Source organism: Crocodylus porosus, unplaced genomic scaffold, assembly GCF_001723895.1.
Source record: "Crocodylus porosus isolate Cpor-Errol unplaced genomic scaffold, CroPor_comp1, whole genome shotgun sequence".
Lineage (NCBI taxonomy): Eukaryota > Metazoa > Chordata > Crocodylia > Crocodylidae > Crocodylus > Crocodylus porosus.
The window spans coordinates 1,023,675-1,046,719 of NW_017728938.1; the positions used below are offsets into that span (position 1 = coordinate 1,023,675).

The 23,045-nt window shown below is 46.0% G+C and overlaps 1 protein-coding gene across 6 annotated transcripts in view; it reads right to left on the bottom strand.

Moving 5' to 3' along the window:
- Positions 1-23,045, bottom strand: part of SFMBT1 (Scm-like with four mbt domains 1) — a 129,751-nt gene that overhangs the window by 11,356 nt on the left and 95,350 nt on the right. For 3 of the 6 annotated variants that reach the window (XM_019547429.1, XM_019547426.1, XM_019547427.1), the window contains 6 exons: positions 15,161-15,300; positions 10,833-10,942; positions 8,567-8,742; positions 7,553-7,728; positions 5,946-6,191; positions 3,820-3,948 (listed from right to left, as the gene is read on the bottom strand). In XM_019547429.1, coding sequence (XP_019402974.1) covers positions 3,820-3,948; positions 5,946-6,191; positions 7,553-7,728; positions 8,567-8,742; positions 10,833-10,942; positions 15,161-15,300 — 977 coding nt within the window. The other 3 variants (XR_002103218.1, XR_002103217.1, XM_019547428.1) reach the window with 2 other exon arrangements.

The following is a 23,045-nucleotide window of genomic DNA, read 5'->3' on the forward strand; positions in this document are numbered from 1 at the left end:
GGGCTACTTTGGATGACCACAGGATGCAGGGCCTTCTGGAAAAGGTGCTTCTTCCTTGGGCTGCTTCAGGACTCTTCTATGTAAATTACATGGGTGGTTATGGTAGGTCTCTAAATTCTAATGCTCCTATTTCCTCAGTTTGCAGGTCACCCTGAGTTTTGCTGATGTGACCCTCTGTGTTTTAAGTGCCAGACAACAGCAGACAGACATAGCAACACTCTGCAGTTTACAGTGTCCTAACAATGGACAAGGAAGTATTGCTTCCTGATCTTGCCTCCTGTTAGGGTGCAGCAAATTACAATGGCTATATTCTTAGTTGCTCTACAGGATTGGTGTTAAAGATACAGCCACATCAACCAGTCCCCAGTGCTAGCCCCACTTGAGGCCAGTCTAGGACTCTTCCCCCACATGCTGGATCCAGCACCTGCTCTGGTCAGACTGGGACTACATTGCATGCAGCAATCACTCCAGCTGGTCTGGGACCTGCACTGTATGCAGCATCCACAAACCAGCTACAGTGGGTGCCACATGTGACTTATGTCTCAATTGGGCCACAGCAGGTACAACATGTGATGTACTCCCAGACTGGCTGGAGTAAGCCCTTCTGGCACTAGATCCAGCATGCAGAGTGGGAGGGGGGTCATGAAAGAGTGGGGAAGCAGAGCTCTAGTACCTGGAGAGGCTATGAAATCTCCATGCTTGGAAGTTTAAAAGTAGGTTAGACAAACATTTTTTGGAATGGTTTAGGCAGGAATGATCCACACTTGAACAGAGGGTTGAGCTAGATAAGTTGGACTACATTTTCCTATGATTCTAATGATTGACTAGATATACCACTGGCTTCAGTTGTGTGCTATAAAACAGTAATGCATCCAGGTCCATTGTTGCCTCCCTTCCTTAAAGTAGCCTGCAACTGTCTGTAGAATTGGCCAGGATGGAAGGGGACATTTTCTGCTAGTTTTCCTGTGTGGCTGTTTGTGATTTCTACAGTTTTAATTTATGGAAGAGGTCAAATTGCAGAAAAACCTGACATGGGGAAGGGCAGGTTGAGTAGGATTACTGATGGCCTCTTGAGTGAGCACCCATATTTACAAATGCCTTGTCTCTCTTAAGCCTGGCTGCTTGACTTCTGCTTCCCTGCAGCAGTAGGTACAAACTATTTTTTGGCTAAGGTATTTGGTTTTTTGGCCTGGATTCCTTTCCCAGGTATGCTTTCAGATTCTCCAGGGCCTTGGCTTGCTGGATGGGGAGAGGTTAGGGATTCTATAATTCTGACAGCATTCCTTTGGTCAGTGAAGACGTGAAGAGGGGGTTGTAGGCAATGTGTGTTGGGAGAGAGGCTTTGTGATGGTTCTGTCAGACAGAGATTAAAAATGAGACTGAACATACTTTCAGGGCATGGGCACCTCCAGACAGAGGACTGAAGGGATTTTAAAATGGTGTGTAGGGTCAGTCCTGCTGGCAAATTACCTGTAAGGGAGGAGGTGAAAGATATGCACAAGAAGGATGCTTGGGAGTTGGTTGGCCAGTACTGGAGTAACAGATGGGACAAGTAGTACAGACAGAGAGCCCAGGTATGTCTGGCTCCTACCCTGTTGGGGTCAGCCATCAACAATGGGTGATGTTGGGGCCCAGGTAGCACAGCTACCAGTTGTGGGAAGGGAGTGCTGAGCTGTCTGGTACCCTACCTGGAAGGGAGACTGCGGTGGGGGTAGGGGTGGAGGTAGGGGGCAATGTAATTATATCTCTATGTACAATTTAAGCATACATTTCTGCACTAACTGAATCACCTACCAGTTGACTGAGAATCCTTCAACAGGCTCCTAATAGCCCTAGAATTTTCCAGAGTGTTCCTTACTGTTCTCCCCACAGTACAGCCCCTTCTCACTCCCACAATGCATGCATGGCCATGAGGGCTGTGAGAAGCATCCATCGCTGATTTGATTTGGCAGCTGAATCTCTGAATCCAAATCGAATCAGGAGACCCTTTAATCTCTCTGAATCAAACCAGAACCCTCTGAATCGATTTGGGGAGATTCGATGATTTGGACATAGATGCAGCTTTAAATGTTTTTTCTACATACCTCAAGGTACCAGTGTGGGTTGTGAACGCTGCCATGTTGGGCAGATGGAGCATCCCGAAGGAGCACGGCTGAGGGTCCCCACGTGTGCTCAGTGGCGGACCCAGAAGTGAACCAGAAGCACTTCCAGTCCACTTTTGGGTCCACTGTGGAGCACGCAGGGGACCAGCCCCCCACACCAGATTGGCGACTAGTGCCTCCTGGGTCTGGGGGGGGGGCGCACCTGGGGTCCCCCCATGGCTGACTGCTGAGCCAAAGGGTTGCGGGGGTGGGGTCCCCCTTGTGCTCAGCAGCAGACCCAGAAGTGACCAGAAGTGCTTCTGGTCCACTTCTGGGTCTGCCACCAAGCACGCAGAGGGCGCCCCCACACTCCTATGGGACTCTCCATCTGCCACACCATCTCAGCATTTAAGAGCTATGCCTGGTACTTCGAGATATGTAGAAAAAGCATTTAAAGCTGTGTCTATGGCCAAATCGCTGATTATCCAAATCAGCAGCAAATCTTCAGATTCAAATTTGGCCAAATCCAATTGGGACAGTGATCTGAATCAATGACTCGAATCACTGTCCCCCCAATTCAGGCTGAATCTGAATTTAATATGGCCCATTTTGCACACACCTAATGGGCACCCCATGGGCACCCTGACTCCAGATAAGATCACAATAGGTTCTGCTTACCCTCTGCTGTCCTAATGATCCCTAACAACACCCCCCACACAAAATAGTTGGATGCCAAATACCAGTGGACATTTTGTTCTTCCACTCCCTCAGACCTTGCACAAATCATGAAGCAGGGTGCCTGTAGCATTTTTGAGATGGAGGATGGGTCTTAGTGATGCTGCTGGAGTGTTACTACTACTCACCAGTGGGTTCAGTGTCTGGCCATGCAGGCATTCCCTTCAAGCAGTTGGTCTCTGTGCACTGAGAGGATGACAGCAGGTATATCTCCTGCTTTGGTCCTCTAGGTCCATATCATCACTGTCATTACATGGCTGTAGGTCAACAGAGTTGATAATGAAGCAGGGCTCAATGGAGTCATTACTAGCTAGCATGCACAACAGTTCCTTATTGTATATGTATGTCATCTGACAAGGACCTGAAACATGGTAGAATCACACGCTTTCTTATATTGTGTCTTCAAAACCTTTGCCTTGGGGTGTATTGGTTATGCTTATGAGCTGCCACTTCTGTTGTGATCCATTCATACATAGCCTGGGCCCAATGACTCACCCCTGAAGGACTGCTGGATGTTCTCCTCATTCCAGAGAGAAGGTCCATGCCCTCACTTGCCTACAATTTGTTGAGTGTTTCACAGATGCAGACATTTTTTAGTGCAGGTCATTTGTTCGTGTGGTGGTTGATCAGGTGTTTGAGCATCTTGTACTTAGGAAGTGGAGTTTCTGGGGTTGAAGTCCAGAAGATAATGGCAGCAGCCTTTGTACCAAGCTTTAAAAAGGTAGGTCATATGCAGGGCAAGGCCGGTGACCTCAGGGCAGTGGAGCTGGGATTCAGTCACAGTACTTGCTCAAGAAGCCATAAATATCCTTGCTGAATTACCTCCTCCCATTCCATCAGTCAGGTTCCACAATAAATTGAAGAAACAGGAAACACCATAGTTTGGCTAAAAACCAGCCAAACACTGGAGTATTAATAATTAAATCTGATGTAATGTGTCCAGTTAATCAACAGTTGTTGAGAATCAAGCAACAAGTTAAATCTTTCAAAATATGTACTATACCTGATCCAGGAAAATTCTGGCCAATGGGGCACAATCTGTAGATTTGAGGAATCGCACGACATCAGCCACACTCCATTCCAGAGGATTACTGTCCAGCTGCAGCTTTTCTGCAACTTCAATCTTTATTTCCTAATACAACACCCCCCGAACACCAAAGAATTAAAAAAATTGTTACATCAAAAATGCCTAGTTCACAAATAATAAAAATAAACAATGTAGCAAGAAATAATAAATAATATTCCTAAGATAACTCTGAATTCCACAGTCAATGTGGCCTAAATCAGGGTGTCAAACTCAAATGAGCTGGCAGGCCATATTCCTTGCCAACAGGCAGGGGATGGGCCATCTGGCCCACAGGCTTCTCATGGGTAAGGGCTTTATTGGCTAGCTCTGCTCTTTGATTCCCAAAATATTACAGCTTGAACATTTTTTGTGGCCAAGTAATTACATTTTTTCCATTCAGATGCAGAAGTCTTCCTACCTATCAATATTTCACAAAAAGCTAAGATGGCCATAACATTTTCCAAATTAATAGACTACCTGACAGTCAGATTTGATGTATAATTGCATTTATACATGAAATGATGAGATCACTATTAAGGTTTGGTATGAATCTGAGTTCAAGTATACCTTGCTTTTCAGTATATGTTGGAGATGGGAGTGAAACCCTGACAATGTTTTAGGCCAGGGGTTGTCAACCAGGGGTATGTGTACCCCTGGGGGTACTTGGGAAGGCCCAGGGGGTATGTAGTGCCAAACTGTCCTCCCCTACCCCCCACTCATCGACCAGACGCTGGGGTACACCAACCAAAAAAGGCTGAAAACCCCTGTTTTAGGCAATGTGAAGAATTTTTCCTTTTCCCCATGTTTTAAGTGGGTGCTGGTACAACAAAAGATTCAGATTAACACAATTATAATTCAATATATTTACTTCAAAAACAGACGTTTTAATTTATATAGAAGATTCAGTGAAGACTGCATTTTAAGTGATCTAGTGTGTTGCATTTGTGCAGTTGTAAAGTGGCTCCTTGTCACATCAGAGTAGTGGGTTTTATTTTAAAAATACTCCCAAAGTTTGTGGTCATTTTCGTAGCAATTTCTGGAGATGGCAATCCTCTGTTACAGGGATGCTCAACCTCCAACCCACAAGCCAAATGCAGCCTGCAGAGCTATCAGATCTGGCTCGCAAGACTCCCCACAGGTTGGGAAATTTAGTGGTGGGGGTGTGGTGGCCATTCTCTTCCCACAAAATTCCCAGACCTCAAGCCCTGCACACTTGGTCAGAGCCAGGCTGCACCCTCTTTTTCTTCAGGGCTGGGCGATAGCCCCTCCCCCCATGAGGCTAGGCCATGCCCCCTTTTACTCAACGGGCCTGGGTTGGGGCAGGCCATGCCCCCTTTCCCCCATGGAGCTGAACCGCATCCCTTTTCCCCTGCTCCACAAGGCTAAGCCAGGTCCCCTTTTCCCAAGCTACATCCCATTTTCCCTCCAGTGGGGCTGGGTTGGGGCCATGTCACATCCCTTTCCCCAACCAACACAGGGCTGGGTTGGGGCTAAGCCATGCCCCTACCCCCATGGGGCTAAGCTATGCCCCATTCACCCCCACCCAGCCAGGTCACATCCCTCCTCCTTCCTCCCAGGGCTGGGTTAAGCCTCCTTTCCCCCCTGCATGGCTGGGCTCAGGTCAGGTGGTTCTCTCCCGCCCTCTTGCATGGTTGGATGATGCTTACTGTACTGGCTCCAGGCACTGGACTGGAAACACTATCTGGCCCGTGGTTGGATCTGGCACTGCCCATCCTGCCTGCTGTGGGGAAAAAGGTTGAGCACCAGTGCTCTAGTATGTTTGTTATGTCTGCTATTTAACCCCCACTAGAGCTGGCATTCTCTCTCTTTTCTGTATAATACACAGAATGTCAACTTTTCCATGTAGCACCGGGACCACTGCAGATGTGCTCCTGCTATAAACTGGAAATTGAAAGGTAAGTTTTAATAAGGACAAGAGGCAAAATTCAAGGCAAACTGCCAGCTTGAAGAAAGATCTGAATTAGTAACATTGCCCCCTTCCTGCAGCTGACAAGAACAAAGCCCTAAGAAGGGGTAACGAATTTTTTACTTTTAGGACATACGTTTGGTGAAGGGGGTTTATTTTCATCATCAGAGAAGGAAAAGGTTTGGAGCCTCCTTTTCTGTTTGTCTTGATCTTGAGCCAGAGAATGGGACAGTTCACTCTGAGTGGGAGAGGATGACATAGATTTTTTCTCAAACACTTCCGAGTCTTCAAGCAGTTCATCTTGCTGCTCAGAGGTGCTATCCTCACTCAAGGATTCTTCATCTACCTCATCCTGGTCATCATCTTCCTCTCCTGCACTGCCCTGAAAGGGAAGAAAAGACAGATGAAAGTTGAAGTGGGAAACCTAGCACCAACATACTACAATGGATTCTTATCTCCTAAAAATAACTGTCCAGCCACACAAGTTTAAAAGAGCTGGTAACCTGCTATGCAGTTGTATTTCAAAACTGATTTAAGAACATGCACAGTAATTAGAAGTGCACCAACAATGATTTTCTTGGCCGATACAATATTGGCCAATACTTATCTAATAACTGATTTTACAAAAACGCAGCCAGGCATCATGGGGAGCAGCTCCTTGCAGGTAAGTGTGTGGAGGGGAAGGGACATGGAGGAGAAAAGGTGTATGGGGGGAGGCAGATCAAGGCTCCCACAGTGAGAGAGGGAGTGGGGCAGGGGCTGGGGCTGGTGGTGCTACTCAACCAGGGCGGTGAATGGGAATACGGGCCAGGGCAGGGAGCAGGACAAAACTATGGGCAGCTCATTCAGGGGATCAGTGTCCTAGCACTTAAAAATGGTGGTGGGGGCACTTGAACTACAGTTTGTTGAATGAGCTTTAGTTTAAGTTCCACTACCATCATTTTAAAGTGTGGGGATGTTTTTAACTGGAGTTGAGCTGAGCAGGGCGAAGGTGGATGCGGGCTGCCTGCTGTGGGCTTGGGGCTCTCTGCCTTGCTGCCTGTGCAATGGGGACCCTGCATGAGCTGTGCACCCCCTGCCCGCCTGGCAGTGGGAGGCATAACTCACCACCCCCACTGCTGCCAGGCAGGCAGAAGGCACATGGCCAACGTGGGATATCTGGGGCAAAGGCAGCATGGCAGAGAGCCCCAAGCCCACAGTGAGCAGCCTGCATCTGTCTCACACACACATCTGGAGGGGCACATGCCCCTCCATGTCTCCCCTGGAGGGGGTGTTCAGAGGCGGGGAGCTGCCTTCCGTCCCTACCCCACCCTACCCTACCCCACCCCACCCAGTGGCCTCTGGATGAGGTGCTCCTGGCCCTGGGTCTCATTCACTGCCTGGGCTGGGCAGCACCCCCAGTCCCAGAACCTGTCCCACTCCCTCCCTTACCATGGGGGGCCTCTATTTTGCCCCATCCCCCATGCCCTTTCCCTCCCCCATGCCACTTCCCCTCCACAGACTTACCTGCAGCGTGCTGCTCGCCAAGCTGTCCAGCTGCATGTATGCAGTTATGCATATAAATGCAGTGTCTTGGGGTCCCGGCCAGAAGGCACATTTGTCAGTGAACATTATTTGGCTACATCAATAGATAAAAGCTGATAGCCAATAATGTTAATTTTCCTTTTATTGATGCCAATCCAATATGCAACTGATATGCAACAGTTCACCTCTAACAGTAATAAGTTTACTATGGCTGCTTGCCTGGGGAGATCCAGCTGGACTGTTATCCACTGAGGTGGAAGAACGTTTTTTCTTATGAACAAAGTGTTTTCGTCTCTTCCTCCTCTTATTTGGTTTCTTCATGTCTGCTTCCGGGTTACTGTGAACACCTGGTGGTCTGCCAATCCTTTTGTTTCTCCTCTTCCCATAATAGTGTGCTGGAATGGCAAAAGAAAAGAGCATTTGCTTAATGTGTTATATAATGCAACTTTATCATCATTTGTCAGCCCCCATGAAGAGACAATCAACATGAGAAGTTTTTTCAATAGAAAACTCAAACTCAAATCTGCAAAATTTCAACATAAATGAGTCTATATTCTTTCCTTCAATAAAATGTACCAGGTGAGAGTTTATGAATAAAGTTTTATTCCCTCAAAGGGTGTTTAAATTCCTCCACCTCTGAAAAAGGGCCAGTTTTTGCACAAAAATGCCATAGGTTATAGAATGGCAGATTTGGGTGGTGCAGCTTGTGGTGGTGCGGTATTTTGCAGACTGTTGGCCTATACAGATATCTGGAGATGATATATGATTGGTTCTCACTTTGTCCAGATGACCACATTAGATAATGCCCCTTTCCCCCACCCCTCTCTCCAAAGCGAGACAGTTGTTCTCTAGTAGAATAATTTAGTTAGTCTGTAAGATGCCACTCTACCCTGCAGCTAACTCTCTCTCTGCTCGGGAATAATAAAGAGTGAAACACTTAAAAATATTCTGGAGTCTGTTATATCCCAGAGATTACTGGCAGGAGAAAAATAAAACCTTAGACATAACATGCAAATAATAAATATCATATCTTTATGTAGTACTATTATTCACTATGAAATAACCATATTTTTGGGTAAAAAACTGATTATGTAAGTACCTTCATAGCTTGCATCACTCAGAAGTGAAGCAATAAATCATTGTAATTTATCTTCACGATCAGTTTTGATCAAAAGCACCATCTAAATCAGAGTCCTTACTATGGTTAAAAAGAAAACTGGTGTTTTAACTCACTGTATTTAGTCTTTGTCAGGACTGAGCAGTTCTCTGAACACTTATCTAGCACCATCTGGGGGCCGAAGAGGTTTGGACAGCACTCCAGTTTGATGCAAGTTTTCCTACAGAAATCTGCCACCCGATCTGCTGTTCTCACAACCTCCACAATGGCACGGTAACTCTTCCCTTTGTATCTGCCATAGGGAATATATGATCATAAACCATATGGCTCTACTACTGCAATAAAGGTGCAAGATTGAAAATTATTTAACATCAAACATTATATTCTTTTTCAGGATAAATATAGAGAATTTAGTGTTGGTGAAAGACTAGGAATTGGCAGTCATTTGAATCAAAATCCTCTCATTAGTAACAAAACATGACAGATGTCCACATAATAAACATTATCAAGCCAAGACAGAAGAGACATTTGGGTTGCAGTGCCAAACATTACTGTAATCTGCTATTATAAATGTAATTAGGGATCTACTTAAAACATGCCAAAATGATGGAAAATTTGTGGGCTGCTTACAGTGCCTTTTTCATGGCAAGCCCTCCCCCTCCCCTTCAATTGGCTGAGAGACCCACCTCTTGCTGTGGACTGGCCAAGAGGACTGCCTTTTGTGCAGTCCTGCCCCTTGCCACTGATTGGTAAAGGGCTGCCCTTCACAATGTAATAGTTTCATAGATGTTAGGGTTGGAAGGGATGCAAAGGGCTATTAGATCATCAAGTCCCACCCCCTTCCCCAGGCAGGAAAGAGTGCTGGGGTGAGATGACCCCAGCCAGGTGTCTGTCCAATCTCCTTTGGAAGTGTATTCCATATTTTGGCAACCCTCACTGTAAAGAATTTTTTCATCATGTCCAGTCTGAATTTGCTCTTTCAGTTTGTGGCCATTATTTCTAGTTACCCCAATGGGTGCCCTGGTAAACATCTTTTCCCCTATTTCTTGCTGACCCCCCATGATGAGCTTGTAGATGGCCACAAGATCACCTCTCAGCCTTCTGTTGCAGACGCTGAAGAGGTTCAGGTCTCCCAATCGGTCCACACAGGGTTTTTTATGTAGGCCTTTAACCAGATGAGTGGCCCTCCTCTGAACCCTCTCTAGACCATCCACACCCTCCTGAAGTGCGGTGCCCAAAACTGGACACAGTACTCCAGCTGCGGCCTGACCAATGCCACCCTAGAAAGGATGTAGTTAGCTTTACTTAACCTCACACTGGTGACTCGTTCATTTTGGAGTCAACTACAACTCCGAGATCCCTGTCTATACCAGTATTTACTAAGGATCCCTAAGAACAACAATCTTGCAGTTAGGTTACTGCCCCTATCATGTGAAACAATTGCTGGAAAGGGTAGTGATTTTCTCAATAGTCTGCACAGCCATCCCTGCTGTGATGGATGACTGTGTGTAAAAATTATAACACACTACTCTAAATTATTTCCTTTCTCTGAGTATATTTACATAAATTATTCCAGGGACTTTTTATAACTATATCCAAGTATATAGGAATCCTGCAATGCAGAAAAGTATGGCCATGTTATGGATGGAGAACTGATGCAATTACAGCTCGAAGTCGGATTGTTAGTTTTATAGGAGAGCTGACCTCTTGGGTCCAAGCACAGTGCCTAATTACAGAACCTTCACACTGCCCCACAAGGCAGTTAACCACCTGACTCAAAAATACCGTTCTTTTTTACTAACATGATAATAGTGTTCCTTCATCCCAGTTCTCTCTCAGCAATATCTATATTGCAGATTAACAAAACTCATCAAAATGCTGAGCAACACTTCAAGGGGCTAACAAGTCAAACAGAATTCTAACCCAGTCCCTGTTCGAGCCTTACTAAAGCTCAATAGATAATATTTAAATGAGGAACTGTTTTCATGTACAGAAATTGGAAGGTGATGACAGTCTGAGAACCTTCTCTGACAGGTCTGTTAACAGTTAAAATGCTGATACTATCTTCAGTCCTATTACAAAGCTTTTACCTTTTCTCTACTGGTCTAACAGATGCATCTGCCATATTGCACTAATTACTGCAGTATTAATCCATTTAAAACAAAGCAGCATCAGAGCCCACCTGACACATGAGAGAGTCAGAAGCACTCTGCTGGATGCTCCAGAAAAAAATTACATTAATTTGGGGATTACATTTTGCAACATCCTTATGGACTTAAACTGCATAAAGGTCTGAAAGATAAGTTCTTAAGCAAAATGTAGTTTGTAAAAAAGAGATTACTACTGGGAGTAAATTAATTAGATATAGGGTACAGAATTTACTTTGCCTTCAGAGTCTCTCCATGCCCAAGCCATGCAGCTTCTTCATCCAGCTGGAGCTCTCGAAGGACACGGCTGGGTTTGTAGGCTGCATTGATCAATAAAGTGAGAACCTGCAAATGGAAATGAATGAAGAAGGGTGAAAAAGAACAATTAGGTTATAAGTACAGCAACTCTGTATTAAAATGCTAGGTTAAAATAGTACATTACTTCTATTCATCTACATCAAATGTTCAGCATATATTCAGTCACAATGGGATTATAGAAACATTATAACTGCTAACATGAAGAAAAACATATCAAGTACAGACAGAAAATGGAGTCATGCCAAGCCTTAAGAACTAACTACTGAGAGGTTACTGATTCTAGCAGATCTCAGCTTTTCTTGCAGCTTCAGTAGTCTTCCCTCATACCACATAATTTAATTGCAGAGTAGATACTGCAAAGTTCATACAACTAATGTTGCTAATGCCAGCAACATTTTACTGCTGGAATATGTAACACATCTTTGAGCTTTCCCTCTAGAGACTGAGTGACACTCAAAGGGCTGCCTCATGTACTCCATGACTGCCTGTGTCCATAACCTTGATAAATGTGAGCAGTTTAATCTGGATTCTGGACTGCTTCAAAATCCATGCCCAACCTCTTCTGAAACACTGGGCTTTTTATTATAGAAATAACATAGTGACCGTCCAATCAAAAAATTAACAAGAGAATGGCCCCTGACACACATTATCTTTAATATGTGATTAACATGTTAAATCAGCCTCTAAATAATAACTTAGCCATACATGCAAGTTAATTTAAGGCGCGACAATGCAGTAAATGAGCCACAAAGTTAATCCACATAAAATGAATAACAACTTTGTGGCTTATGTGTCACACCTTAAATTGAACATGTAGCCTCATTTTAAAGAGGTATCAGTGTACAGGAAGCCCAGCACTGGGCTGCTGCAGTTCAATGCCAGGACCTTCATGCACTGAGACCTGTATAAACTCCATGCAGCACCTAGCTGGACAGCACACAGGGATCACTGCATTGGACCATAGTCTGTGCTGGGCTTTCCCTATGCTGTGTAGCATACAGGATTTGAGTGATACCAGGCTGCCACTGCCTGATGCTAGGCTACCCAGTTGCAGGGTGCTATCAAGCCCCATGTGTTGCCCAGGTAAGCAGCACATAGGTCTCATCCAGCACTCTGCACATGGGGAACCTCGCACTGGGCTGCCACAGCCTGATATTGGGTTCCTCACTGGGGAGGGGGAAGGGGGGAGGAAAAGGAGCTATCAACGCCTGTGTCCTACTTGGCTGGGCTGCACATAGGGCTTATACAACTCCCAGTGCACAGACAGCCTAGCATCAGATTGCAGCAGTTTGGTGCTATGCTCCCAGTGTGCTGAGCTGACTGGCAGCTGGGGCCAGGGACCATTCTGGTTCCTGGTCCTGACTGACAGTCAGCTGATTTGCTTCATCTTGCTGGGCTCTTGATCTGGGCCCCCTGCACCAAAAGTAAGGTGTCATCCTCGATCTCAAAATCGCACACCCTGCCATACATGTGTGGCATGATTGTTTGGATTGAGGGTTAGATGCCATCACATCTTTAAAGTGAATGTCTCTTGGGGCCAGTAATACAACAGAGGCACCTTCTACAATCTGAGGTTTCCTCAAAGGGCATATACACATGCACATTTGGAGCCATTTCTAAAAGGGAATATTTCAAAAGTACTGTCGCATTCTAATAGTTACATGTGGGCTAACTAGGAACAGTGAAAATGTAGCACGACCATCCTAACTGTAACGCTGTATGAAACAGTTGCTGATGTCATATGCTTCAGACCATGTCAAGTAACTTTTCTGCTACCCCAATAATGCTACCTGGTAACTGGGCAATATACTGAACAACTCCCAAAAGCTGACTATAAACAATTTCACATAAAGTGCACAATCTGATTATCTACCATGTAAATTTATTGATATTCATAATTTATGCAATTATAAAAATAAACCAACAATATTTAAACAATGGCCTAATCTTTCATTAACCAGAGTAAAAAAAAAAGTATATATTCACACACACACATATATAGATATATATTATTCTATCAAAAGCATAAATAAGTTAGGCATGCAAAGCAGTGGTCATCTATATAAGGATTAGGGCTGTACAAAACGGCACTGTTCCATTTCGAATTCAGTTTCGAGGTTTCAATGGAAGAGTGCTTCGTTTCAAATTTCATTTTGATTAGAAATGGCTGTTCCATTTTGGTTTGTTGAAACAGTGATGCTGTTTTGACTTTTCACCCATTCATTATAATGAGGAAGCTTGAAACAGCCACTCTTATCCAGCAGGCAGATGGGGGCCCGCAACCTCGGGAGGGCCACGGGGGCTGTGCTAGTCCTCCCAGGGCTGTGGGTCACTGATCTGCCTGCCAGATGAGGGAGGGAAGCCGGGTGCTGCCACCTGGGACCAGGGAGCTGGGAAAGAGAACTGAGCTAGACCGGGCTGCGGGAGTGGAACTGATCGATCAGGCTTAGTTCCCTTCTCCAGCCCAATCGCAGCCCCTTCCCCCGCACTGTGATTGGCTTCCCGCAGCCTGGCAGTGGGAAGCAGGGAGAGCCAGGGCTGTGCTCTCAGCTGAGCCACATGGGGCTGCAGAGCCACTGGAATCGCAACCCTGGTTCTCCCCTGTCTCCCAGCACCTGGCTGCTTCAAAACTCAAAACGTTTGAAACTTTTGAAAGTTTCAACTAGCCTTGTTTTGTTTCAAGGCTGTTTCGAACCCCTTCATGTCAATTTGATTTCGCTGCTTCAAGCTTGAAATGAGTCGAAATAGTGTTGAATTGAAACAGCTGGCGAAATTTCGCACAGCCTTAATAAAGATGTATGTTTCTGTAGAAGTGCAGCTTGGTTGGTACTTATCATACTGCTTCAGCCATTGTTAAGGCATAATAAAGGCCTGTTGATCTGCCACCAATAGACAGAAAAATGCTCATAAGTTTTTCCTATGTGACTGTTATACATGTTTCAACTAAAACCTTTTCAACAAACATTATAAGTGGTTGCCCCAAGAGTCTTGGTTTCTGACTTGTTTGCTAGAAGGTCTTTTCAGACAGCCTTTGTCTCCTTTCTTGTATTTAATGGAAAAAAGCAGAGGATTACGAGCAAACATTGCATTTGTCCTGAGAGCATCTATTTTCTCCTGGGGTAAACTGTGATCAGTCAGATGTCTACTACTTTTGTTCCAAGACAGACTTCAAGGTCTGTGGGACAAGACCAGCTAACAGTTTATTGCAAAGTGTGTCTGAATGGATCTCCTGGGATTGCATCATTGGATAAACAGCAGAAAAGCAGCACTACATTCAGCTGCTTATAGAACACTTATTAGAAGGGCAATGTTTGTAATGCAAATCCTGCAACTTTTCTGTTCTGAGACAAAGACAGGCACAACTGGTCCCAAGAAAAATGTAACAGCTGCTCATAACCTTTGCTTAATTTACACTAATAGTACACTTAATCCACACACTGTTCTTTAGAGAGTTCTGATGAAAGCAGGAGAAGAAGGGGTATTTCCCATGAAAATATTCATAATTTCATTTTAGATGATACATTGTACATCAGAATTCTGGTCTTTAGAAGGTTCAGCAAAACAGCTCATGTCATATGAAAATGTTTCATTTTTATGTGATTTGATATAAAATATTTTCTGGGAAACAGATCATTTGCTATAAGACACCAGGTTTACTTTTAGTCAGAACATAGTCAGTTTGTTCAATTTTCCCTAAATTAGGCTGACTGGTATTTGCAAAAAATTCAAAAAGCTCCTTAAATATTATTATAATATTTACCCAATTAATTGGCATTTTTTGCCAATTGTCATGGAAGAGAAATTATATTTCATCAGTTTGGCCATAAACGCATAAGATTGTAGAAGGAAACTTTCTGGGCTACTTTTCTTGGTTTAAAAATGAACTATTAAAATATTAAGAACTAATTTCATATTATGGGGTTTCAATGAAGGCCAAAGTATACCAGCCACAATTGGCTGTTTTCATAAGTGGCAAATTTTAGTTTACTCTATATAAAACTAAAAAATGCAGTAGTAATGAGATAATCAGATCACTGGAAGATTAGAAGCATATTGTCATGACTCAAACCACTCATAAACTACTCAATGCCTCATACTTCATTTTAAAAAAGAAACTGAACTCGTAGCTCATTACCACTCATTTCCTATTATTTAACAGTCTATTACTCATCTCTAACTAGAAAGATACTCAGGAGTTTAACGTACACTACTGCACACACAGCTCCACCCTCAGAACCACCTCACCTCTTTAAGAACAAGAACACAGTTTCCAGGTCCTACAGACTGGGGAAGCTCTGCAATTCTCCCTTTGTTGAGGTAAGGCCCTGAGAAGCACCGGTGGTTGAAGTAGATCTTTGGGCAGCAGTACTTCCCATTAATTATCACTGAGAAATGAAAAGTAGCCAAAATTTAAATTACTTAGTGCCATTTCCCCATCCCTCTACCACTTCCCCCAAAAAATAAAGAAAAAGCAAACAAACAAAAAAAACCTCCTCTTAATTCTTGCAAGGCTTAATATTACTACAAGTTGTAGAAAAAAGGAAAAGAAATAAATAGTCTATATGAATGTATAGAGTTAAAATATCACTTCCGTAACTATAACTCCAGCTGCTAGATGTTGCAGAGATGGACTTTTTGGGTGCCTATACACATGATGGAATTCATGTGTATAGGTTATGTGTCAGTGTACTCCAGGAGCCTCTATATCACATGTATTCAGTGTCCCTGCATTTCAAAATGGTTATGGGGGCACTTTAACCAAAGCTCATCCAATAAGCTTTAGTTAAAGCATCCCTACCACCATTTTGAAGCATGGGACACTGAATACATGTGACACTGTAGGTGCTTTAATTAGAGTGGCTCTCAGCTGGTCTAATAAAAGCACCACCTCTCCTGCCCTGGAGGAAGTGTATAGATGCCCTGTAAATTTTACATGTGTATTTGTTCCTTGTATGCCTGCTGGCAATATCCCTATAATACAGTTAAGATGTGAGCCAGAAAACAAATCCAGTCACATGACCTTGCGATTTACCATGCATCTCTGACCACCCACCTCATGGGTTCTGGCCAGTGATCTATTTTTGGAGTTATTTCTAATATTTTAAGCAGCTCAGAAAAACATTAAAATGAATCAACAAAAAATGTTTGGTCTTTTTTCTCTGTTATAACAGGATTTTGAGGCCCAAGACAGGAAATATTTGACCCATGATAGATTTAAGGCTGGATAGCATATAACGGGGGATCTGGGTTTTCTGTTCACCATGGAAAAACATGGTAAAACCCAGATTTTTTCTCCTTTTAAAGGAGAAAAACCTGGATTTTCTCTTTTAAAGGAGAAAAATGTGGGAAACAGTAGGAAAAGTTCCAGGCTGCAAGGGCCTAGGGGGAGCAGGAAGAGGGTGGTCAGGTAGGGGGTGCCTTGTACATGTATATGCACATGGCTGCCAGGCAGCCTGGAGAGCAGCTCCCAGAGTCTGCTGGGACTGGGGGTGAACGGATTGAGGCCTCCATAGTAAAGGAGGGAGGGAGTTGGGTAGGGCTAGGACTGCTGCCCAGCTCAGGTAGTGCATGGAGCTTGGATCCTGGGGCTGGCAGAAGTGGGATGGAGCCAGGGGCAGCTCAACTAGGGGGCAACAGGGGTGAGGATGGCTCCCCACTGCTGAGTGCACTCCCAGAGAAGGTATGGGGAACATATGCCCCCCAGATCTCTGCATGGGGTGGGAGTAGGTGCAGGCTGCCTGCTGCAGGCTTGGGCTGCCCACCGTGCTGCCCTCTGCTGCAGCCTTCGAGGCCCAGTGGCCGGGACCCAGTATGGCAGGGCACAGCAGGGTGGGGAAGCTTAGTGCCACTGCTGGGAGTTCACGTGGCCATGATGAAATGCCTCCTGCCCACCCGTCTTCAGTGGGGGAGGGGGCGCAGAGTTGTGCCCTTCACTGCTGCCAGCTGTGCAGGGGACATCTTGCCATGGCAATGTGGAACTCCCAGCGGCAGCAACAAGATTCCCTGCTCAGCTCTGCCCTCCTGTGCTGGGTCCCACCTGCTGAGCCACGGATGCCCTGGGGGAAGGCAGGAGGGTGGGAAGCCCACGCCTGCAGTGGGCAGCCCATGTCCACACCCCGTGATGGGTTCTGCTCTGGCCATGCCAACCATGGAGAAGCAGGAGTTGGGCTCCATGCTCTGCTCCACTGCAGCAGCTCCTGCATCTCATGGGCAACAGCCAGGGATCAGGTACTTCTGTGGAGGACAGGGAGCTGCAGACTCAGGTCCCTGGCCCCATAGCATTGACAGCTGGGGGCTGCCTCCAGCAGGGCTGAGGGGGTGGGGAATGTGGGACACCAGCAAGGCCAGGGGGCTGTAGTTGGGGAATGAGTGGCACCAGCAGGGCTGGGGGGCTGTGGGTCAGGAGTGAGGGACAGTGGCATGGGCAAGGCACTACAGCTATGCGAGGCTTCAGACCGTGCTTCAGATCTGAAGAAGCTTTAGACGCTGTCACATCCGAAGCAGCATGTCCGGATCTAAGAGTTGGCTTTGTTAGACTTTTGTTAGGAGTTTCCAAACCGCTTTGGAAAGCTTCGGAGCCACCTCAGAGATCCGGCCATAGGGTATAATGGGGAATCAATGAAATATCCATAAGTTTGTTGTTTTTTTGTCCAATTTGGATGAAACTTGCAGGGATGGTAGCCTCTAGTGAGGCCATGAAGCCTGCCAAGTTTCAAGGAGATAGGCGCAGGGGTTTGGGGGGAACTGCGTCTCAAGCTGCAGGCAAGCAGAACTCATGACATGGGTGACACTGTGTGTGTTAAAGCACAGCAGGGTGAAAGCTGCAGGCCTGCTAGCCCCTGCTGCAGCCGTGAAGCCTGCCAGTTGTCAAGGAGATAGGTGCAGGGCGGGTTCTGGGGCCCCTCATTCATGGGAGCGTGATGGGCCCATGGTGGCCTGGGCACACCCACCCATGGGAATGTGATGGACCCATGGGGCCCTGCACCTCTAGCTGCTGACAGGCAAAGCTTGTGACATGGGTGCTTGTGCAACTGACTGTCTCCGTCTTGGGGCAGTTGATTGTCTGTATTATTTCCTCTCCTTTAGTCTGTGGTTTTGTAGGTGTTAATCCTTGCTACTTAACTTGTTAACACATAACTAACGCCTACACAACTTCAGACTAAGGAGAGGAGATAATACAGACAATCAACTGCCCCAAGACAGAAACAGGCAGTTGCACGAGCACCCATGTTACGAGTTTTGCCTGTCAGCAGCTTGAGGTGCAGTTCCCCCCGCACCCCTGTACCTATCTTCTTGAAAACTGACAGTCTTCATGGCCTCAGGGGCTATCACTCCTGCAGTTTTCACCCCCCTGTGGTGTAACACATACACGTGGCATGAGTTTTGCTTTCAAGAATTTGTGGTGTGGTTCCCCCAAAACCCCTCCACTGATCGTCTTGAAACTTGGCAGGCTTTATGTTCTCAGTAGAGGCTGCAAGTTTCATCCAAATCAGACAAAAACAACAAAGTTATAGATATTTCATTGATTTCCCATTATACCCCACAGCTGGATCTCCGAGGCAGCTCCAAAGCTTTGGAGCCACTTTGGCCGGATCAAAGCGGGAACCCGGTCCAGACCTCTGGATTGGATCACTGGCATCCAAAGCAGCCTTGCATAGGCCTTCAAGGCACCTACATTATTAGGACTGCTCAGAACCACAAAGCAGCAGCACCATAAAGCGGGGGGGGGGGGAGGGTGCCCTGATTGAAGGGAATGAGGGAGCTCTGAGTTTCCATGATAAAAAACGCAAAATCAAACACCCAAATGTATAGGCATTTAGAATTTATTTTATGATAATGATCGAGGCACTGTTAGGCTTCCAAACTGCTTCAAAATTGTAAATATATCAATAAAACATTGTGTGGCATTTCAATTTAAATCATGGAAAAATGCAGATTTGGGGGTTTTCTAATAAAAGAATTTGTGACTGTGCATTTTTGTCAGAGAACTTGCAATTTTTAAACAGAGAAAACCAGGATCCTTGCTTATAACCCTCTAGGCTAGAGAAAAGCTTCACGTCATTAAAAAAGATTATCAACTTTTCACTGGAATACACTTTTGAGCAGGTGGTATTTCAAAAAAGTAGGCATTACAAGAGTCTGCTATTTTAGATAATCATAGAATCATAGAGAAGTAGAGCTAGAAGAACCTCCAGAGGTCACCTAGTTCAGTGGTTCTCAACCTTTTTTGTACTGGAACCCATTTGCCAAGATCAATGGCTTGTCTTGACCCATGCACCCCTGGTCCTGCCGCCTGACCCACAGCCCCCTATCCCCCCTGGGCCATGCTGACCCTCACTCCCAAGCCTCAGCCCCCTCCCCCTGCACCAAGCCCTGATGAAGGGGGCCCCCACCTTTCCTCATCCTGCTCAGGCCTGAGTGCCATGACTACAGTGGCTCCAGCTCATGTCAGGGGCAGTGGAGTGAGGATGGAGGGAGGAGGAGCAGAGGTCTCTGGCACACCTGCCCTGGGCTAGGGTTCACGTGCTGTGCCAGGCAGCCTGGTCATGGCCCCTCCTGCCACTCCAGCAGTGTCTTCCAGCTGTCCCGCCCACAGACACCAGCCTTGGTGTCACCAGCCTGGCCATGTAGGTCTGCTCTACCCCTTCCCCTGATGAAGCAGCAGGAGCTTTCTCCTCTGCTGTCCTTGCCCTGCTAGAGCCTCAGTGCCCAGCCACCTTCCCTCAATGCTGGCAGCTACCTGCCCCCAACCTCCCCCAGCAGTCCCCAAGCCCTAGCCCTCCAACCCCAACTCCTGATACACTTAGCTTCCTCTGGCTGCTGGTCTGGGCCCTCCAACCCCTGCTCCCAGGACCCTGCCTGGGTGCTGCTGGCCATGCCCCAAACAGGCCCTTGCAGGCTGGAATACTGCCAACCTGCAAGGGGAAACCCGTGCTCTCATACTTTTTTCTGGCACTTGCTCACAACCCTTTGAAATATTCTTGTGACCCACTTTTGGGTCATGACCCATGGGTTGAGAAATGCTAGTTCAACCCCCTCCCCTCCCCGCGAGGCTGGATCATCCTTAGCCAAGCCATCCCGTATCTTTTTTATGAATATGATGCATGTATCCTCAATGAACATCAGCAAACAGTGACAGGCTGGCAAGGTTGACATACATATACTGCAGAAGCAAGCCAGTTTTTTCAACCCAAAGATGAGAATAAACTAGATCTGGGTGATCTAAGGTCAGAGAGATTAAGTTTGGGTAATGACCTATCCATATAGAAATTGTTGATGTATTAACCTATTTTCCTAAATGCTGTGTTTCCAATGATTGCTACATTGTAATGCTTAATGAAAGAAGCTGTGTTTTTAGTTCTCATGTCTACTAAAGTAGGTGAAGTACTTTGGCATCCTTTAAAATGTAGATTGGATACCTACAGATGTATAACAATAAAATTGTTTTTCTCTAGTAATATTACACATTTTGACTGAGAAACTTTTTCATTTAGAGGCCTTAATGCCAGTGGTTGAAAACCAACAGATAAAACATATGAAACCATACTAACATTGTGCCTCTGTTTAAAAATCAGTTAAAATACAAAGTAATTGCAATCAGTAATTGCAAAGTAAATGCAATCAGTTCTGCAAAACCTGTATCTGGCATAGCTTCAGACATGCATTTTACTGTATGTCAAACAGTGCAATAAACATTTAGATGTCATACAGATCCCTGTCATTTAGATGCCAGACCTGTTTCATCAGCAGGTATATGTGTTTATTATATGCGTTCTTTCAACAATTCAGAAACCATTAAATTTCACTATCTAGTACATAAGATATTTTTTCTGTGAAAAATCTTTGTTTACAGTGATAAATGTGTTACCAGAAACAAAAGCAAACTTGTATCTTATGGGACTCTAACTGCTCAGAATACAAATATTTATTATGCTAGCCAATCCTAAAATCCAGTTCTATATATGTATCTCAATATTTTAATACATTTATTGCCAGGAGACAGTTTTGAAATAGTTTTTTTCCCTTACAAAGAATACAGCCTCATGTAGGATGGGGGTTTTGTTTGCAGTTTTGGGCTCCAAATTTTGAAAAGGACATGGAGAAATTAGACAGGTCCAGAGGCAGGCAACACAAAAGATCACAGGTTTGGAAAACAAATCAAATGAGGAGGTTGAAGGAAACAAGTATGATCAGCTTGAAGAAAAGGCACTTAAGATACAAGAAGACATGGCAGTCAGTATTCAAATATCTGAAGTGTTGCCATAAAGAGGAGGGAAAACAAATTTTATTTTCTTGCTGCAGAGAGTAGGATGCGGACCAATAGTTTGAAGTTGAAGCAAAGTATGGTTAAATTGGTGTAACAGAGTCTGGGGCTCCTGTTACTTTAAGGAGAAAAGCTGCAGCTGATAGAGCCCAGGCAGCAGAATACAGGCCAGAAACAAGAAAGGCAACAGAGAAACACTGCTGCCTAGGCAGGGAGCTGCTCATTAAAGTAAGGGGGTGCCCCTGCAGCCTGGTCAGGAGAACTCTGCTTAAGATGCTTGTTGCAAAGGTAGCTGCTAGGCAGTAAAACAGCAGGGCAGAGCCTAGTTTGTGCAGCTGGGGTGCTGCTAGAGCAACAGTCACAAGCTGCCATGGAAACCAGCCATCAGGTCATAAGGAGAAACTCCTGTGGCTGGCTGGGACACCACCTGATCTGAAGGGCTTATAAACTACCTAAGCTCAGAGCCTGAGCCAAAAACACAGTCTGGCCCTGTAAGCTGCAGAGAGAAGAGCTCTTAGTTTGAAGAGTATTTAACAGAATGCCCAATGAACTCCTGGCACATCCTGGGAATGCAAGTAAAGCACTGAAGGCTTGCTACTAGGGGGATATGACCAAGGGCCAGTAGGGTGTAACACAGCCAGCAGGCTTGGAGTTTTGTGTTATAGCCAAAGAGCTAAGTTCTTTGTTATAGTTTACACCGGTGGTTTGGGTTTGGGACTATCAGGTGATGGCAAAGGTCCCAACAGTGACTGAGGGCATGAGAGTGTCTTGAGGCCTGCCAGGGAAAAGGGAAGATGGAACATGGAAGCATAGGCGGCAGAAGGCTGGGGTGAAGGGGCTCATTCCCCTCAGATGTGGGGCAGCAGGGGTCACAAGGCAGCCTGGCCACGGGCTGCAGCCAGGATCATAGCCTGGCATGGGGATCACTAGCAGTACAGCAGGAAAGTACATCTACTCTGAAGGGGAAGGGACTTGGGGGTACAGATTGAGGTCCTCACATTGAGGGAGAGAGTGGCACACAGGCCATTAGCAGGAGCTGGAGTAAATGGGGCACTGGCTGGGCTGGGTCATGGGACAATCAGAGCCCAGGTGGCTTGCCCAGGGACTGGTGGGGGCAGGGCTCCCACTGCTGTGCACACCTTGGTGGAGGCCCAAGAGGCATGTGGCCTCCAATCTGTGTGTGGGGCGAAGGTGGCTGCGCACAGGGCTTTGCTTCATGCTGCAGGTGCCCCAGGAGTGGCACAATACCATATGCCTCCTGCTGCTGGGCTGCAGTGTGTCCCCTGCCCGCCTGGCAGCAGGATGCATATGGTATCACACTGCTCCCAGGGCAGCTGCAGCAGGGAGGAAAGCCCAGTGCACAGAGGCAGCCACCTCTGCTCTGCACACAGATCGGAGGGGGGCACATGGCCCCTGGGTCTCTGCCGGGGCGTCCACAGTGGCAGCAGCCCCCGTGTCCCTGGATGAGCCGTCTGGGCTCTGACTGTCCCACGACCCAGCCCGACCAGGGCCCCATTCACCCAACCCCTGCCCCACTCCCTCCCTCACTGCTGGGGCCTCGATCTGCCCCCTCACAGTCCTTCCCTTTCCCCCACAGACTTACCTGCTGGGAGGGGAGGGAGCACATGCGCTCAGCCCCTATAAATAATTTTTTATCCCTCTACCAATGCATGGAAGATATTGTAATTAGCTGTTTTGAAATCAAAACTTCACAACTTAAGAAGGAAGAAGCAAAATTCAGCATCTTGCCTGCCACTGGACATGGTGAAGTAAAAAAACAGCTCCAGCCTTTCTTTGAGCCCAATTTGCATACTTACCCAACGCTCAAACCAGGGGCCAGGGGACACAGCATCCAGGCAGGGCAGA